The sequence below is a fragment of the Mobula birostris genome, chromosome 1 (genome assembly GCF_030028105.1).
Source record: "Mobula birostris isolate sMobBir1 chromosome 1, sMobBir1.hap1, whole genome shotgun sequence".
Lineage (NCBI taxonomy): Eukaryota > Metazoa > Chordata > Chondrichthyes > Myliobatiformes > Myliobatidae > Mobula > Mobula birostris.
The window spans coordinates 47659126-47675676 of NC_092370.1; the positions used below are offsets into that span (position 1 = coordinate 47659126).

Genomic DNA, 16551 nt, shown 5'->3' on the forward strand with positions numbered 1-16551 from the left:
TAGAAGTATATTTAAAAGAAGAAGCAGTTTCATGAACTGCCTGCAGGACATCACCATTAGTTGTTTGGTCACTGGCACCTTCCTGTACCAAAGCCCACAATTATTCATGGTTTACTTTGAGTGTAAACTCATGTGGTTTAATTAAGATTCTTTGAACTAGATGCTTTGAACACTAACAAATCATTTCAACTTGTTGGATTTAGGTATTAAAGGATAAGCTGTCTCCCATTAATTTATTTTATGGTTCCAAATACTAATTCAAAGAATTAGGCCTCAGAGAGAATGTTATAGAAGAATCTTGAACTGCTTATTTCAAGCATTTTCTATTTTTATTACAATTCCTAATTTAGTAGGATTAGTCAGGCATAACCTACCCATTAAAATTCAGCACTGATTCTGATCAGCTTATACTTACTCTGGCCTTAATGACAGCTTTCAGCAATTTCTCTGTAACTGACTATTCCAACAGATTTTCTGTCTCTTAAATAACATTTGCTATTTTCCAATCCAGAGGAACATTTCCCAAGCCAGAAATGATAAAGGTTTTCAAACTTTAAACATTGACTGTCTCTTTCACAGATGGTGCCTGGCCGGCTGAATTATTTTTTTTTGTTTCTGATATGTCAACTTCCTCACTCAATTCATTTATTTTATTTTAACTGGCATGAAATATTGCCATAGATTACATGCCTCATATTAATTCTGCATTCATTGATACTATTGCAAACTGCTCAATTGACTAGAGATATTATTGTTGAACATTTGATGGAAACATTGATTTTTCACTCTGGCTATAGTAAGGTCTTAAAACCTGGAAACATGGTGCCAACTGAGATCAGAGGTGGATGTAGAACCACTTGCCTCTTTTGGAGTAACCTTTTTTAATCCCAAGGGTCAAAGGTCTGACGTACCAATTTTTTTAAAGAAATTATCTAAAAAGATGTCACTGGGTTAATTTGATGCCATCAACCAAACATGGTCCTTTTGGAAGAGGAAATGGTAAAAAAGTGAGTGCAAAAAGTATTTAATTAAAATTGTAAATTAATAAGGTAAAACAATGTTACTGCTTATCAGTGAAAAAGAACTCCATGCTTTCTAGTATCCAGTAATTACAGAAGAGCTGTTTTTCTTGGAATGGGCTGCAATCGTCATGAGAAATCATTCGTTGGTGAGGCTGTACGATGTTTGAAAAGAGGTCGGGGCCTTTTGGAACTTTTTGACAGGCTGCAATCATAACAATCTCTTAGGCACATGACAGGAGCAAATAAAAAGAAGCAAGCTGTTAGCAGTGTGGTCATTGTGGGGCATGGGCCAGGATTAGAGTGGTCAGACTTTGGCACAACAGGTGTAGGCTAGAACTTTAGCTTCAAAAGTTAGAGGTATAACAAGTGCAGACAGCATGATAGTTACGACAGTGGAATGCTCCTCCTGTGGGATTTATTTTTTAAGATCGAGGAAGGAATAGGCCTTCTGCCCTTCAATGTAGGGTTTATGGCACTTGATAGTCTCACTGTTGACTACATCTACAAGTACAGTATTGTGCAAGTCTTGGGCATATATAAAAAAAATTCTGTGAAGTGACAATGCTTTCAAAGATAATGAAATGAAAAAAAATGCTATAAAGAGCGGTAAATAGTAGAAAAAACTAAATCAAGTCAATTTTTGTTCTGACCACCCTTTGCCTTTAAAACTGCATCCGTTTTATAAGAAAATCAGCTGGTAAGGTTGTTCCGAGCATCTTGGAGAATTTACCACAGTTTTCTCAACAGATTTTGTCTATCTTTCTTGCTTCTGTCTCTCCAGATAATCCCAGGCAGCCTCAATGATGTTGAGATCAGGGCTCTGTGGAGGCCATACCATCTATTATAGAACCCTTGTTCTTCTTTTCACTTAAGGTTGTGAAAAGAAGGTAGTGCCCTTGGCAATGTGTTTGGGGTCATTGTCCTGCTGCAGAATGAACTTGGGACCAATCAGAGACCTCCCTGAAGTATTGCATGATGGATAAGAATCTGCTTGTACTTCTCAGCATTGAGCATTTCATTAATCCTGACCAGATCAGCAACTCCATTTGCAGAATTAAGTCGTAGCCTGCAGGGAAACGCTACCATGCCTCACTGTTCACTGCATACATTCATCCATATAGTGCTCTCTATTTCTACGGACAAAGACCAAGATAACATGTCAGAACGACTGGCGTCCTGTTGCATTCACCTCAATAATAAGCAGATGCTTCGAGAGACTGGGCAAGGACTATATCTGCAGCAAGCTACCTCCCACATTGGACCCCCTACAATTCGCCTGCCAACACAACTGATCGACAGATGATGCAATAGCCACAGCTATACACACCATCCTTACACATCTGGAGAAGAGGGATGCTTATGTGAGAATACAGTTGGACTGCAGTTCAGCATTCAACACCATAATTCTCTCCAGGCTCGATAAGAAGCTTAAAGACCTCAGCCTTGTGTAGCTGGATCCTGGACTTCCTGTCAGATTGCTTGCAGTTGGTAAGAGTGGGCTCCCTCAGCTCTGCTCCTCTGACCCGCAATACAGGTACACCTCAGGGCTGTGTACTAAGCTCCCTCCTTTACTCTCTGTATACCCATTACCATGTTGCCATCCACAGCTCCAATCTGCTAATTGAATTTGCTGACGACACTACACTGATTTGCCCAATCTCATAATGAGGCAGCCTACAGAGAGGAAGTCATCACCCTGACACAGTGGTGTCAAGAAAACAATCTCTCCCTCAATGTTGCAAAACCAAAGGAGCTGGTTGTGGACTACAGGAGGAATGGAGACAGGCTAGTCCTATTGATATCAATGGATCTGGGGTTGAGAGGGTGTACAGCTTTAAGTTCCTCGGCATAAACATCACCGAGGATTTCGCGTGGTCTGTATATACTAACTGTGTGTGGTGAGAAGGGCACAATAGTGCCTCTTTCACCTCAGACAGTTGAAGAAGTTTGGTATGGGCCCCCAAATCCTAAAAACTTTCTATAGGGGCACAATTGAGAGTATCCTGACTGGCTGAAACACTGCCTGGTATGGGAACAGTTTTCCCTCAATCGCAGAACACAGCAGAGAGTGGTGCAGACAGCCCAGCACATCTGTAGATGTGAACTTCCCACTATTTAGGACATTTACAAAGACAGGTGTTTAAAAAGGGCCCAAAGGATCATTGGGAATCCAAGTTGCCCCAAGCACAAACTGTTCCAGCTGCTGCCATCCAGGAAACAGTACCGCAGCATAAAAGCCAGGACCAACAGGCTCCAGACAGCTTCTTCCACCAGGCCATCAGACTGCCTAATTCATGCTGACACAACTGTATTTCTATGTTATATTGACTGTCCCATTGTACATACTATTTATTATAATTACAATAAATTGCACATTTAGATGGAGATGTGACGTAAAGGTTTTTACTCCTCGTGTATATGAAGGATGTAAGTAATAAAGTCGATTCATTTCAAACTGCTTCTTGTTCTGAAAGAGGTAGCTGAAGGGATTGTATTAGTAAAGATTGGTTCAGAAGGACTGGAAAATTGCACAGAAGGATTCTTTAAGATCGGGTGGGGGGGGAGGAAGGAGAAAGGAAATTATGGGCCAATTAGCCTGACTTCAGTGGTTGGATTGATTCTGGGCTCTGTTATTAAGGATAAAGTTTTATGGTACCTGGAGGCACATGATAAATTAAGCTAAAGTCAGTGTGGTCTCCTTAAGGGGAAATCTTGATTGATAACTTGGTTGGAATTCTTTGAGGAAATAACAAACAGGATAGACAGTAAGGGTATGTTGTTTATTTGCATTTTCAGAAAGCCTTTGACAGGGTACAAACACAAGGCTGCTCAATAAGATTAGAGTCCATGGTATTACAGGAAAGAAACTAGTGTGTATAGAAGATTGGCTGACTGGCAGGAGGCAAAGAGTGGGAATAAAGGAGATTTATTCTGGTTGGTGCCTGTGACTGGTGGTACTCCGCAAGGGTTGGAACTGCTTCTTTTCATGTTACAAGTCATTGACTTGGATGATAGGATTGATGGATCTATGGCCATGTTTGCAGACAATACTAAGATAGGTGGAGGGGCAGGTAGTGTGGAAACAGAGTCTGGAGAAGGGCTTAGATAGATCGGAAAGAATGGGCAAGGAAGTGGCAGATGGAACATAATGTAGGTAATCGTATGGCCGTGCCCTTTGGTAGAAGGAGTAAAGGCACAGACTGTTTTCTAAATGGAGAGAAAATTCACAAATCAGGGGTATAAAGTGTGTCCTCATGCAGGATTCTCTAAAGGTTAACTTGCAGGTTGCATTGGTGGTAGAAACATAGAAAATAGGTGCAGGAGTAGGCCATTCGGCCCTTCGAGCCTGCACCGCCATTTATTATGATCATGGCTGATCATCCAACTCAGAACCCTGCCCCAGCCTTCCCTCCATACCCCCTGATCCCCGTAGCCACAAGGGCCATATCTAACTCCCTCCTAAATATAGCCAATGAACTGGCCTCAACTGTTTCCTGCGGCAGAGAATTCCACAGATTCACCACTCTCTGTGTGAAGAAGTTTTTCCTAATCTTGGTCCTAAAAGGCTTCCCCTTTATCCTCAAACTGTGACCCCTCGTTCTGGACTTCCCCAACATCGGGAACAATCTTCCTGCATCTAGCCTGTCCAATACCTTTAGGATTTTATACGTTTCAATCAGATCCCCCCTCAATCTTCTAAATTCCAACGAATACAAGCCCAGTTCATCCAGTCTTTCTTCATATGAAAGTCCTGCCATCCCAGGAATCAATCTGGTGAACCTTCTTTGTACTCCCTCTATGGCAAGGATGTCTTCCACAGATTAGGGGACCAAAACTGCACACAATACTCCAGGTGTGGTCTCACCAAGGCCTTGTACAACTGCAGTAGTACCTCCCTGCTCCTGTACTCGAATCCTCTCGCTATAAATGCCAGCATACCATTCGCCTTTTTCACCGCCTGCTGTACCTGCATGCCCACTTTCAATGACTGGTGTATAATGACACCCAGGTCTCGTTGGTAAGGAAGGCAAATGTATTATTAGCATTCTTTTCAGGAGGACTAGAATATAAGAGCAAAGGTCGACTGTTGAGGCTTTCTAAGGCATTGGTCAGACTGCACTTGGAGTACTGTGAGCAATTTTGGGCCACTTATGTAAGAAAAGATGTGCTGGCATTGGAAAGGGCCCCAAAGATAACGATGTTCAGTGTGCTTGTTGTCCTCTGTCGCAGAACTTCATATTTACCTCTTTCTGTGTTTGCTTCACTGCTTGCACCCAGTTACACCCAGTTGGTAAACTTCTAATGTGACCACAGCTCAGGATCAGCTTTCATGTTAGAATGATGAAAACTTACTGGCAAAAGTTTTGCTACCATAATTTTAATCAAGCTTTCATCTGAATATACAAAGTTGTAATTGCCTATGTAAATATTTGATGGGCAGTACAAGGTCCAAAAATAATACTTTAATGAGATATTTGAGATCCTTTTGTGCTATACAGATTTCCACCGCCATCCGAAGGTAGAGCGTTCCTATGAAATGGTTCGTAAGCTGGAAGGTCATAAAGCGAAGAAGCATTTACTATTTATTTATATGGGAAAAATTTGTGAGCGTTCGCAGACGCAAAAATAACCTACCAAATCATGCCAAATAATACATAAAACCTAAAATAACAGTAGCATATAGTAGAAGCAGGAATGATATGATAAATACACAGCCTATATAAAGTAGAAATACTTTTCTACAATCATTGCCTGCACTGTTCTCCGTAGTGAAAATCTCACACAAGCGCTCTCGGCAAAAACACGGCGCAAGTGCTCTCCAGTAACCTTTAAGTTATGAAGCTCCCAAATCATACCAATTAACACCTAAAAATACGCAGCCTATATAAAGTAGAAAAAATGCATGTACAGTGTAGTATCACGGGAATCAGGAAGACATCGAGCACACTGATGATGGTGTGTTAGGCTGAGTCGTTGGAGGTTGTGGTGCAGTGGCCCCCACCCTCCGGGCCGCCAACCGATACTAATCCGCGAAGAAAGCAGCAGTAGCCAGGACACACCCAGCACATCTTTAAGAAAAAAGCTGAAATAAACAAACTAATTAATTAGGTGCCGCCTGGCACGTAAATGTCGGCCCAGATCAGAGGTGACGCAATCGGCAATCGGCTCTGATCTGGGCTGACACTTACATGCTGGGCAGCACCTAATTAATTAGCTTGTTTATTTCGGCTTTTTTCTTAAAGATGTGTTGGGTGCCTCCCGGCTACTGCTGCGTTCTCATGAATCGGTATCTGTCCGCGGCCCAGGGGTTGGGGTGGTGGGACACTGGGGTGTCATCTCATCGTCGATCAGGGCAGGCAAGTCATCTTCTTCGATGTCTGCCTGCCTCGATGTCGAAGGTTGGGGTTCATCGTCTGCTGTGGCTGATGTGGAAGGCTTGAAAAACGACAGTATGCTTGACTGTGAGCCTCGTGCATTTTTCTACCATACAGTTCTTTGTAAGCACTCAAACCATCTTGCAAATATGCCCTAAACTGATGTACCCTTTCAAAATTAAAGTCGTACTTTATCATTGTAGCAAAAATCTCACGCAGTTGCATCACATTCAGTTCCTGGACAACTTCACTTTCGGTCCGTTCGCTACTACATTCAGTTTCGATTGTTATCCTTTCCTTCCAATTGCATCAGCTCTTCATCTATCAGTTCTTGGTCATGGGATGCCAAAACCTCTTCAACATCATCTTCATCAGCTTCCACAAGCCAAACTCACTTCGTCCTTACTTCGTTCACCACGATCGAAATGCTTAATTATGTCTAGTTTTATGCTAAGTGTAACACCCTTAAGAACTCTTTTAGGCTTTTCCGATATCTTAGAACTTACCTTGCAAACGGCTGCTCACAGGCACGTGCTTGAGCAATGCCGGCTAGAATGCCGTTCTGAATCCAGGGGAGAGCGGCTGCTCGGGGCGCGCGCTGCTTTTTCCACACGCTGCTTTTTCCGCATGCTACCTTTTTTCTTAACAGTGAAAACACCTTCTGTTAGCGAAAACAGGGAACTAATGTAGGTCTTTCGTAACAGTGAGGTTTCGTAAAGCGAACATTCAAAAAGCAGGGGACACCTGTATATGGAAGTGGTCTATATTCTATTAGAACAAAATAGCCATTTCAGACTAGTTTTAGTCTAGTGGGCTAGTCTGTGTACAAATCCTTATCTTGTTACAGTTTGGTTTGGCAGTAAATAAATTAGACTGGAAATTGTGCTACCACGTAACAAAAAGAAATGCTGTCCTAATTTTCTTCAATATTTGGAAAAGGTCTATCAATTTTCATGCAAGAAGAATCTGAGCAAATTTTTATTTGGGATGTCAGTAGAAACACAAATTGTGTAACTAGGTAAGATCACTTTAGAGAAAATTTTTACAGTGTGTTCTTTTATCTGCAGGTTATCTTTCTGCACGGATTAGGAGACAATGGGTAAGAGATTTCAAAAAAAGTTCTACACTAGTCGGATATTGCAATGTTTTAGTGGACATGTTAAGATTCTCATTTGGCCAGAACAACAGGCAAATGTTTAAGTTAGTTTGCTTTGTTTCCTTCAGTTAAAAAAATAACTATTCCTGTACAATTTTCATTGCCCACACTTTCAGTGGATGAGCTCGCCATTATGTCCCTTCTGAGTGCAGCTGTGATATTGTCCCCAATTAGTCGTGCCACTCCCCCACCTCTTTTACGTCCCTTTCTATCTTTTCTAAAATGTCGAAACCCTGGGACATTAAGCACCCATTCCTGTCTCTTTCTAAACCGAGTCTCTAATGGCCACAACATCATTGTTACATATACTGATCCATGCTTTAAATTCAGCACCCTTATTCATTTCAAACCATCCATCCCATCGTATCTATTACGTTGCTCCTGTCTATTTATATTGGTCCTGACATCTACCATCCTCTCCATCCCTTCACTTTCTGACCTAGTGCTCTTGTTCCAATCCCCTGCCAAACTAGTTTAAACCTTCCCGAGTTGCACTAGCAAATTTCCCAGCCAGGAATATTGGTTCCCTTGGAACTGATATTTTTGGGATACTGGTTTGCGTGTGTTACTGGATTCTCAGCTGTAATCCAAATATCATTTGAATTCTTTCTTCATATGCCTGATGCTGCATGCTGTATATAAATATATAGTATAAACATGTCTTATTAAAATGGAAATGTTAGAAATACGAAACCAAAGCTGAAAGTGTTAGGAGTACTCAGCAGGTCAGGCAGTATATTTGGAACTTCTTTCTAATTAAGGTCATCGGTCTGAAATGATAATTGTTTCCCTTCATGTTTCTAATCTGTTTAGTATTTCCTGCATTGGTCTGTTCTAATTTAAAATAAATTATAATCCTTTTACTTGCTGCACATTCTTCCTGGAGACATAACTCTTTCAAATATGAGTGGGAAGAAAATAAAATGTTTTTACAACCTCTGCAAGTTTAGTTGGGTTCCCGCTCCCATGCTCAGTAGGCTTCAGGATTTTGTTGCTAGCCTGCAGCCTAAGAAGTTGGCATAATATGCATCCACGTGGGACGAAAGTGGTACTGTGGATGTGGTGAGTGTGGTATGGACAGACCACCATGTGAACCATACACCATGATACACTTCTCATGTTGTGAAACTATGTACTGTGATTGTTGCCCTTGAGAAATTCGGCACAGTTTAATTATTCAGTCTACCATGCACCTTGTTCTACTCCAACTTCCAAATCTCTATTTGCATACTTCAAATACTTGCTGTTTAGAATTGAGAGAGTTGTCTTTATATTTTCCACTTCAAATGAGAATACATGGAACTTCAGATTTAGAAGGCATTACATTTTCTCCAATTTCTTGGTCCATATATACCTTCCTGGGGCAGCTGTATGTGTCAAGATCATGTTTAATGTGACTTTTTTATGTGCACTATTTTCTGGTACATATTTGCATTTTACAGATATGGTTGGGCCGAAGGATTATCAAACATTAAGATGCCACACATCAAGTACATTTGCCCAAATGCGTAAGTACTTGAATGGAAAATTTAATATGGACCAACTTTACTAATTTAAATATTGACAGAAAAATAGAATAAAGCTTTTATTCTATATAATTCTATGACATTATGAAATATGTTTTCAATGGCATGTGCTTTTTGAGCAAGTTAATTTGGCTTCCTACTAACTGAAAAAACATGCAGCTTAACTAAATTTTGAAAGCAAATCGGGAAAAAAACTGCAACTATTTATGTAGAGAAGATGGAAGCTTTCTGATAACATACAGATAGGCATGTTTACATATGTTTATTAATGAAGGTATCAGAGAGACGAGCATGAGATGTACAGGGATCATTTGCAATGATGGAATTTAATGTTAATATAAATTCCTGGAAAGTTGCAAGCGTTTCAGACCCATGGAATTGTCATCCAGTGCAGTCAAATCAATATCTATCACTGCTAATTGAAATCCACTTTGGAGCCAAACAATCTTCACCTTGGTTTTCCCAAGAGGAAGTGACTAGGAATGAAAACTCCTTTGGGATTCTGGGGGTAGATGGGATGATGTTTTGTTGGTAGTTTGTTTATTGTAAGTGGCATGGCAATTATTGCTGTTGCCTCAGTATTCTAAAAATACATATTGAAACTGACAACATAGATCTTAAAAAAACAGAGGAGGTTTTGAAGAGAGAAAATACGGAGTTGGGTAGAAAGCTGAAAAGTGAGACCTTCAGGTCAAAAAGCTAAAAATCATTTGTGATATAAGTGGGAACATCGTTATGATTTGGTTTCATGATTGGTAGATTTAATACAATCCTTGATTTGATTTGTTTTGTGTTTGCTCCAAGTTTGCCTTATAGTAATTAACAATCACTCAAACCTTGATCCCAATGCCAAATTTACTAACTTGCTCATCAGCAACACCAAATACCATCTGCTTTTACTTTCAGCTTGGGAACCCATGTTCTAGAGTCTGTTTATTAGCCTTCCATTTCCAAACCTGTCAGAAGTAGATTTAAGTCATTTAGGCTTGGAGTACTTAGCAGTTCACTACTGTATTAATACTTGAGGTACATACAGTGCACTAATTATCTAGAACTGTACTTTTAATCCCCACTACTGTGATTTTAATTTGTTGATTAATTAAGTTCTGAAATTGAAATAGTACTTAACAGTAATGGTTAATCTATGAATCTATTCTATTGCTGTTTTAAAAAAAATAATAGTTGATTCAAAGAGAAGGAAATATGCTGTTCTTGGGCTGTACGTGACTCCAATCGCGTACCAATGTAGTTGACTGTTATCTTCTCTTGCTCATCTGCTGTCATGCATTTCAGTAGCCTGTCATACCGTTCCTTCGATACCCAAGTCCTCAGTGTCTTGAAGGACTAAGATCAACAGGTGCATGGGAATACTTGCATCAGCGTACTTCCCTCATTGCTCACAATTCTGACTGGGAAAATTATAATCATTCATGTGTCAAAATCCTTCGGCTCTTTGCTTTGAATGTTGGAATGCATTGACAGAGGATAGCAGTTAACAATGACCCTCATCATTATTTTCCTGAGCAGTTATTGATAGGCCATAAGTTATTGATGTGCCAGTCCACATTCTATAACAGAAAATCTCCTTAAACAGGAATTTGTTTTTCTTCATAAAAATCTCAGGTTCTATTCAAATAAATCCACACATCTTAAATTTTATAATTTACCATTATACCATGCATTTATGGTTTTGAGCAAACTTGTTGCAGGTGTTATATTTATTCTTGTATTTGCATTCTAAGTTCTCTGGGATTCATCCTTTTTTCTACCATAATCAAATCAAATTAAGTTTAATTACCATTCAAACCATACATGGATATAGTCAAATGAGACAATTCCTCTCATAAAAGTAGAAGTGATAATTTTGAATTTGTCTTGCCAGTTGAAAACTTGAAGTTGTTGAGCATTTTGAACTGCTTCAAATGTACTATGGAACTTTAGTATTATCCTTTACAGTACAAATTGATGCAGAAAAGTTTTAACATTTCTCTTTTGTTTTAATTGAGAAACTATGATTTAAATATTTTTGGTATTTACTAACATGTGATTTGTGTATTTTTTTTGTAGGCCAAAGGCTCCTGTCACAATGAACTTCCATATGCATATGCCATCCTGGTAAGTGATTGTAATGAACATTATTCAAGCCAGTGTGGTGTTGCATAACATTGGGAAGCATAGAAGATTATGAACAAAATTTTTGGCATTAGTAATGTTAAAGAAACAATTATAGAAATGTCCAACAAAAATTGGGCCTACAACAGTCTATCTTGACCATGGCTGCCATGATACTAATTTCACTTGCCTGCATTTAGGCCTCTATTCCCATACTCATTTCCTATCTAAATACCTATCCAAACATCTTTTAAACATTGTAACGGTATATGCCTGAGGATAAAAGTAGGATTACTTTGGCAGATGAATGTGTGGCTGAGGAACTGGTGCAGCGGGCAGGGTTTCAGATTTCTGGATCATTGGGATCTCTTCTGAAGAAGGTATAACCTGTACAAGAAGGACGGGTTACACCTGAACCCAAGGGGGATCACTATGCTCATGGACAGTTTACTAGAGCTGTTGGGGAGGGTATGAACTAACTTGGCAGGAAGATGGGAAATGGAATGATAGGCTGAGGGTGGGGGAGTTGGTAATATAAGTAAATGCAGTGTGTAGTGAGACTGAGGAAGGACAAACGGGTGATAGGGAAAATTTCAGTCGGGTAGGATGGGTTGCAGTGTAACATGGGAGAAAAATCGAAAAGAGTGATGAATACAGGACTGAAGGTGTTATACAGGGCGGCACAGTAGTGTAGTGGTTAGCACAAATCTTTACGGTACCAGTGACCCTGGTTCAATTCCCACAGCTGCCTGTAAGGAGTTTGTACGTTCTCCCCATGACTGTGAGGGTTTCCTCCAGGTGCTCCTGTTTTCTCCCACAGTCCAAAGGTGTGTTAATTGATAGGTTAATTGTTCATTGTAAATTATCCTGAGATTAGGTTGGGATTAAATTGGGGGATTGCTGGGCAGCATGATTTGAAGTTCAGAATTGGCCCTATCTCAATAAATAAATGCACACAATATATGGAGTAAGGAAGATATCTTGGAGATTAGCAGGGCAATGTTGTGGACAACCCTGAGTCGTGGCTGAAACATCCTACCTTGGGAGTTTAACATCCAAGGTTACACATTCTATTGAAAGAACAAGCAGGTAGGCACAGGGAGTGGGGTGGCTCTGTTCTTTTTAAAGAAAAAAAAAGAAATCAAGTCCTTAGAAAGAGGTGACATAGGATCGGAAGTTGTAGAATCCTTGTGGGTAGGGTTAAGAAATTGCAAGGGTAAAAAGACCCTGATTGGAATTATATATAGACCTTCGAACAGTAGCCAGAATGTGGGAAAATAATTACAATGGGAGATAGAAAAGGCATGTATAAAGTCCAATGTTATGGGGGATTTCAGTATGCAGGTAGGTTGGGTAATCAGGTTGTTGCTGATACCAAGAGAGGGTGTTTGTAGTATGCCTCTGAGATGGCTTTTTAAAGCAGCTTGTGATTGAGCTCACTTGGGGGAAGATAATTCCTGATTGGATGTTGTGTAATGGATTTGATTAGGGAGCTTAAAGTAAAGGAATCCTTGGGAGACAGTGATCATAATATGATAGAATTCACCGTGCAGTTTGAGAGGGAGGAGATACAGATATGATGGAATAATGGGACTTAGAGGCATGAGAGAGCTGCTGGCTAAAGTTGATTGGAAGGGAACACTAGCAGGGATGATGGCAGAACAGCAATGTTTGCAGTTTCTGGAGAAAATTCGAAAGGCGCAGTATAGGTACATCACATTACAAAGGGAGGACGGCTGACAAGGGAAGTCAAAGACAGCATTAAAGGAAAGGAGAGGGCATATAAAAATAGTGGAAAGTTTTTAAAAACCAACAAAAAGCAACTAAAAAAGCCGATAACAAACTAAAGAAAATCTGCAGGTGCTGACAATGTGAGCAACACACACAAAATGCTGGAGGAACTCAGCAGGCCAGGCAGCATCTAGGAAAAGAGTACAGTCAACATTTTGGGCCAAAATCCTTTGGCAGGACTGGAGGAAAAAAAAGCTGAGAAATAGATTTAAAGGTGGGGGGAGGAGAGAGAAACACAAGGTGACGGGTGAAATCTGGATGGGGAAGGATGAAGTAAAGAGAGTAGTGGGTCTAGATAAACACACAATCAAAGAGTTGGAGAGCAGCAGGGATCACAGTGGGTGAGCAGTGAGAGGGGGTTTCTCAGATAGGTGGAAGAGAGACCCTGATGATCCTCTCAGCCGTCCTCATAATCCATTGTTGGGCCTTGCAGTCAGATGCCTTGCCAGATGTGCCATCACATGCCAGATGTGATGTAACTGGTCTTGATGGTGTTCCTGTAAAAATTGGTTAAAATTAGGGTGGGGTGAGCCTCACTCACATCAATCTCCCCAAGAAATGAAAGCTGCATATAAATGGTTCCTCCATGGAGAGAGGTATGAGCACCAAGTTGCTGGGAGTGCACATAATAGACAATCTCACCTGGTCGCTCAACACCCGCTCTCTTAGCAAGAAAACACAACAGTGATGCGTGGTCAGTCAGCACCTTCTTAAAGTCCACAATAATCTCTGTAGTCTTCTCCACATTGAGACACAAGTTGTTGTACTTGTACCTGCACCATTCTGCCAACCACTCTACCTCCTCTCTATACACTGTCTCGCCACTGTTGTTTATGAGACCAACCACTGTTGTGTCATCAGGGAACTTGATGATTTGGTTTGAACTGGATCTAGCAGTACAGTCATGCATCAGCAGCGTGATGGAGCTAGAGACGTTGCTGTCAACACGAACTGACTGTGGTGCTTCTGTCAAGAAGTCCAAGATCCACTTACAGAGAGAGGTGTTGAGATACAATGAGGACAGTTTATCCCACCAGCTTCTGAGGGATGATCATATTAAACGTCAAGCTAAAGTCAATAAACAGCACCCTGGCGTATGAGGCACCATTTTCCAGGTGGGACAGGACGAAGTGGAATGCAGAGGTAATATAGCATCATCAATGGACTGATTTGACCAATAAGAGTTGTAATTTATAGTGTATTTTATGCATTGCACTTAACTGCTCCGGGTGATTTTCTTGTTGGTTTGATTTTCCAAAATGCATCACCTTGTTGTTACTCTGGAAATACTTATCGTTTAAGCATAAAATTACCACAGTAAAATTTGCTTATGTAGATAACGCAGCTATTCATTAAACACCTGTTTGCAATTAAGTTAATAAACAAGGAAAGGAAAGGTACGTCGCATCCGGAGTTTCTCCGGTTAGCGGACGATTTCCCTCCACACCTATCTGACATAGTGGGGAACCATGTACGGGGCAAGTTACAGCAGTGGTTTGCCATTGTCTTCTGCCGGGTGAGTTTCCAAAGAGATCACCAGCTCGTAACCCATCAGGGGAGCCAGCTGAATTCGAACTCGGGACCTTTCATCCTGAAGTCTGACACTGATGCCATTACGCCACCAGCACCTAACTTTTGTTGGCACTTAGAAACTAAAGGGCATTGACACCTTTGGTACAGAAGTGCGTTAATCATTATATTCATCTTGTAGTATAAGTCTTTTTAGAATAGCACATTCAATATGATTTAGAAATCAATATTAATATTAGGAATCAAATAATAAGGTAAGTTTTAATTAATATGGTTTAATACAATGCCACGTACCACTAAATATGAATTTCTTAAAGAATAAGGTTAGTCAAACAAAATCTAAAGAAAAGGCAAAACCCACAAGCATTGTGAGCAGAAAGTATCCATGGAGATACCACGTGGAGATATAGAAACATTAAAAAATAAATATCAAGATAAAAGTACACAAGGATAAAGTCTAAACACAAGTGATAAAGGAACTGCATTACAACAGTAATAAGGTCTTCAAAGGAGACATAAAAAGGCAGCAAACGGCTTCAAGCTATGAACACCATGAATACTATAAGACCATAAGATATAGGAGAAGTAGGCCATTTGGCCCATTGGGTCTGCTCCGCCATTCAATCATGGGCTGATCCAATTCTTCCAGTCACCCCCATTCCCCTGCCTTATCCCCATACCCTTTTTTGCCCTGGCCAGTCAAGGGCGTATCTATCTCCTTAAATACACCCAATGACTTGGCCTCCATAGCTGCTCGTTGCAACACATTCCATAGATTTACCACCCTATGACTAAAGTAATTTCTCCGCATTTCTGTTCTAAATGGACTTCCATCAATCCTGAAGTAGTACCCTCTTGTCCTAGACTCCAATACCATGGGAAATAACTTTGCCATGTCTAATCTGTTCAGGCCTTTTAACATTTGGAATGTTTCTATGAGATCACCTCTCATTCTCCTGAACTCCAGGGAATACAGCCCAAGAGCTGCCAGACGTTCCTCATACTGTAACCCTTTCATTCCTGGAATCATTCTACTGAATCTTCTCTGAACCCTCTCCAATATCAGAATATCCTTTCTAAAATAAGGAGCCCCAAACTGCACACAATACTCTTAAGTGTGGTCTCACGAGTGCCTTATAGACCTTCAACATCACATCGCTGTTCTTATATTCTGTACCTCTGGAAATAAATGCCAACATTGCATACGCCTTCTTCACCACTGACTCAATCTGGAGGTTAACCTTTAGAGTATCATGCACAAGGACTCCCAAGTCCCTTTGCATCTCTGCATTTTGAATTCTCTCCCCACCTAAATACTAGTCTGCCTGTTTATTTCTTCCACCAAAGTGCATGACCATACATTTTCCAACTTTGTATTTCATTTGCCACTTCTTTGCCCATTCTCCTGAACTATCTAAGTCTCTCTGTTTCCTCAACACTACCCGCTATTCCACCTATCTTTGTATCATCAGCAAATTTAGCCACAAATCTATTAATCCCATAGTCCAAATCATTGACATAATATCGTAAAAAGCAGCAGTCCCAACACCAACCCCTGTGGAACTCCACTGGTAACCAGCAATCAGCCAGAATAGAATCCCTTTATTCCCACTCTCTGTTTTCTGCCGATCAGCCAATACTCCACCCGTGCTAGTAACTTCCCTGTAATTCCATGGGCTTTTATCTTGCTAAGCAGCCTCATGTGCGGTACCTTGTCGAAGGCCTTCTGAAAATCCAAGTACACCACATCTTCTGCTTCTCCTTTGTCTACCCTGCTTATAATTTCCTCAAAAAGTTGCAGTAGGTTAGTCAGGCAGGATTTTCCTTTAAGGAAGCTATGGTGGCTTTGGCCTATCGTGTCATGTGCCTCCAGGTACTCCATAATTTCATTCCTAACAATCAATTCCAACAACTTCCCAGGGAGCAAATCAAAATGTTTTCTTGTGATTCCTTTAAAATCTGAGCAGCATGTCTAAACCAAACTGAATACTTAATAAAGCTCAAGAAGTATATGTAATTTCTTTAAAAATGTTTTTTTC

The 16551-nt window shown here is 40.5% G+C and overlaps 1 protein-coding gene across 1 annotated transcript in view; it reads left to right on the forward strand.

Annotated features, from left to right (window-relative positions):
• lypla1 (lysophospholipase 1) overlaps nucleotides 1-16551 on the forward strand; it is a 45919-nt gene that overhangs the window by 3609 nt on the left and 25759 nt on the right. The window contains exons 2-4 of the mRNA XM_072254908.1: nucleotides 7465-7496; nucleotides 8996-9061; nucleotides 11147-11194. Coding sequence (XP_072111009.1) covers nucleotides 7465-7496; nucleotides 8996-9061; nucleotides 11147-11194 — 146 coding nt within the window. The remainder of the gene's footprint in view (nucleotides 1-7464; nucleotides 7497-8995; nucleotides 9062-11146; nucleotides 11195-16551) is intronic.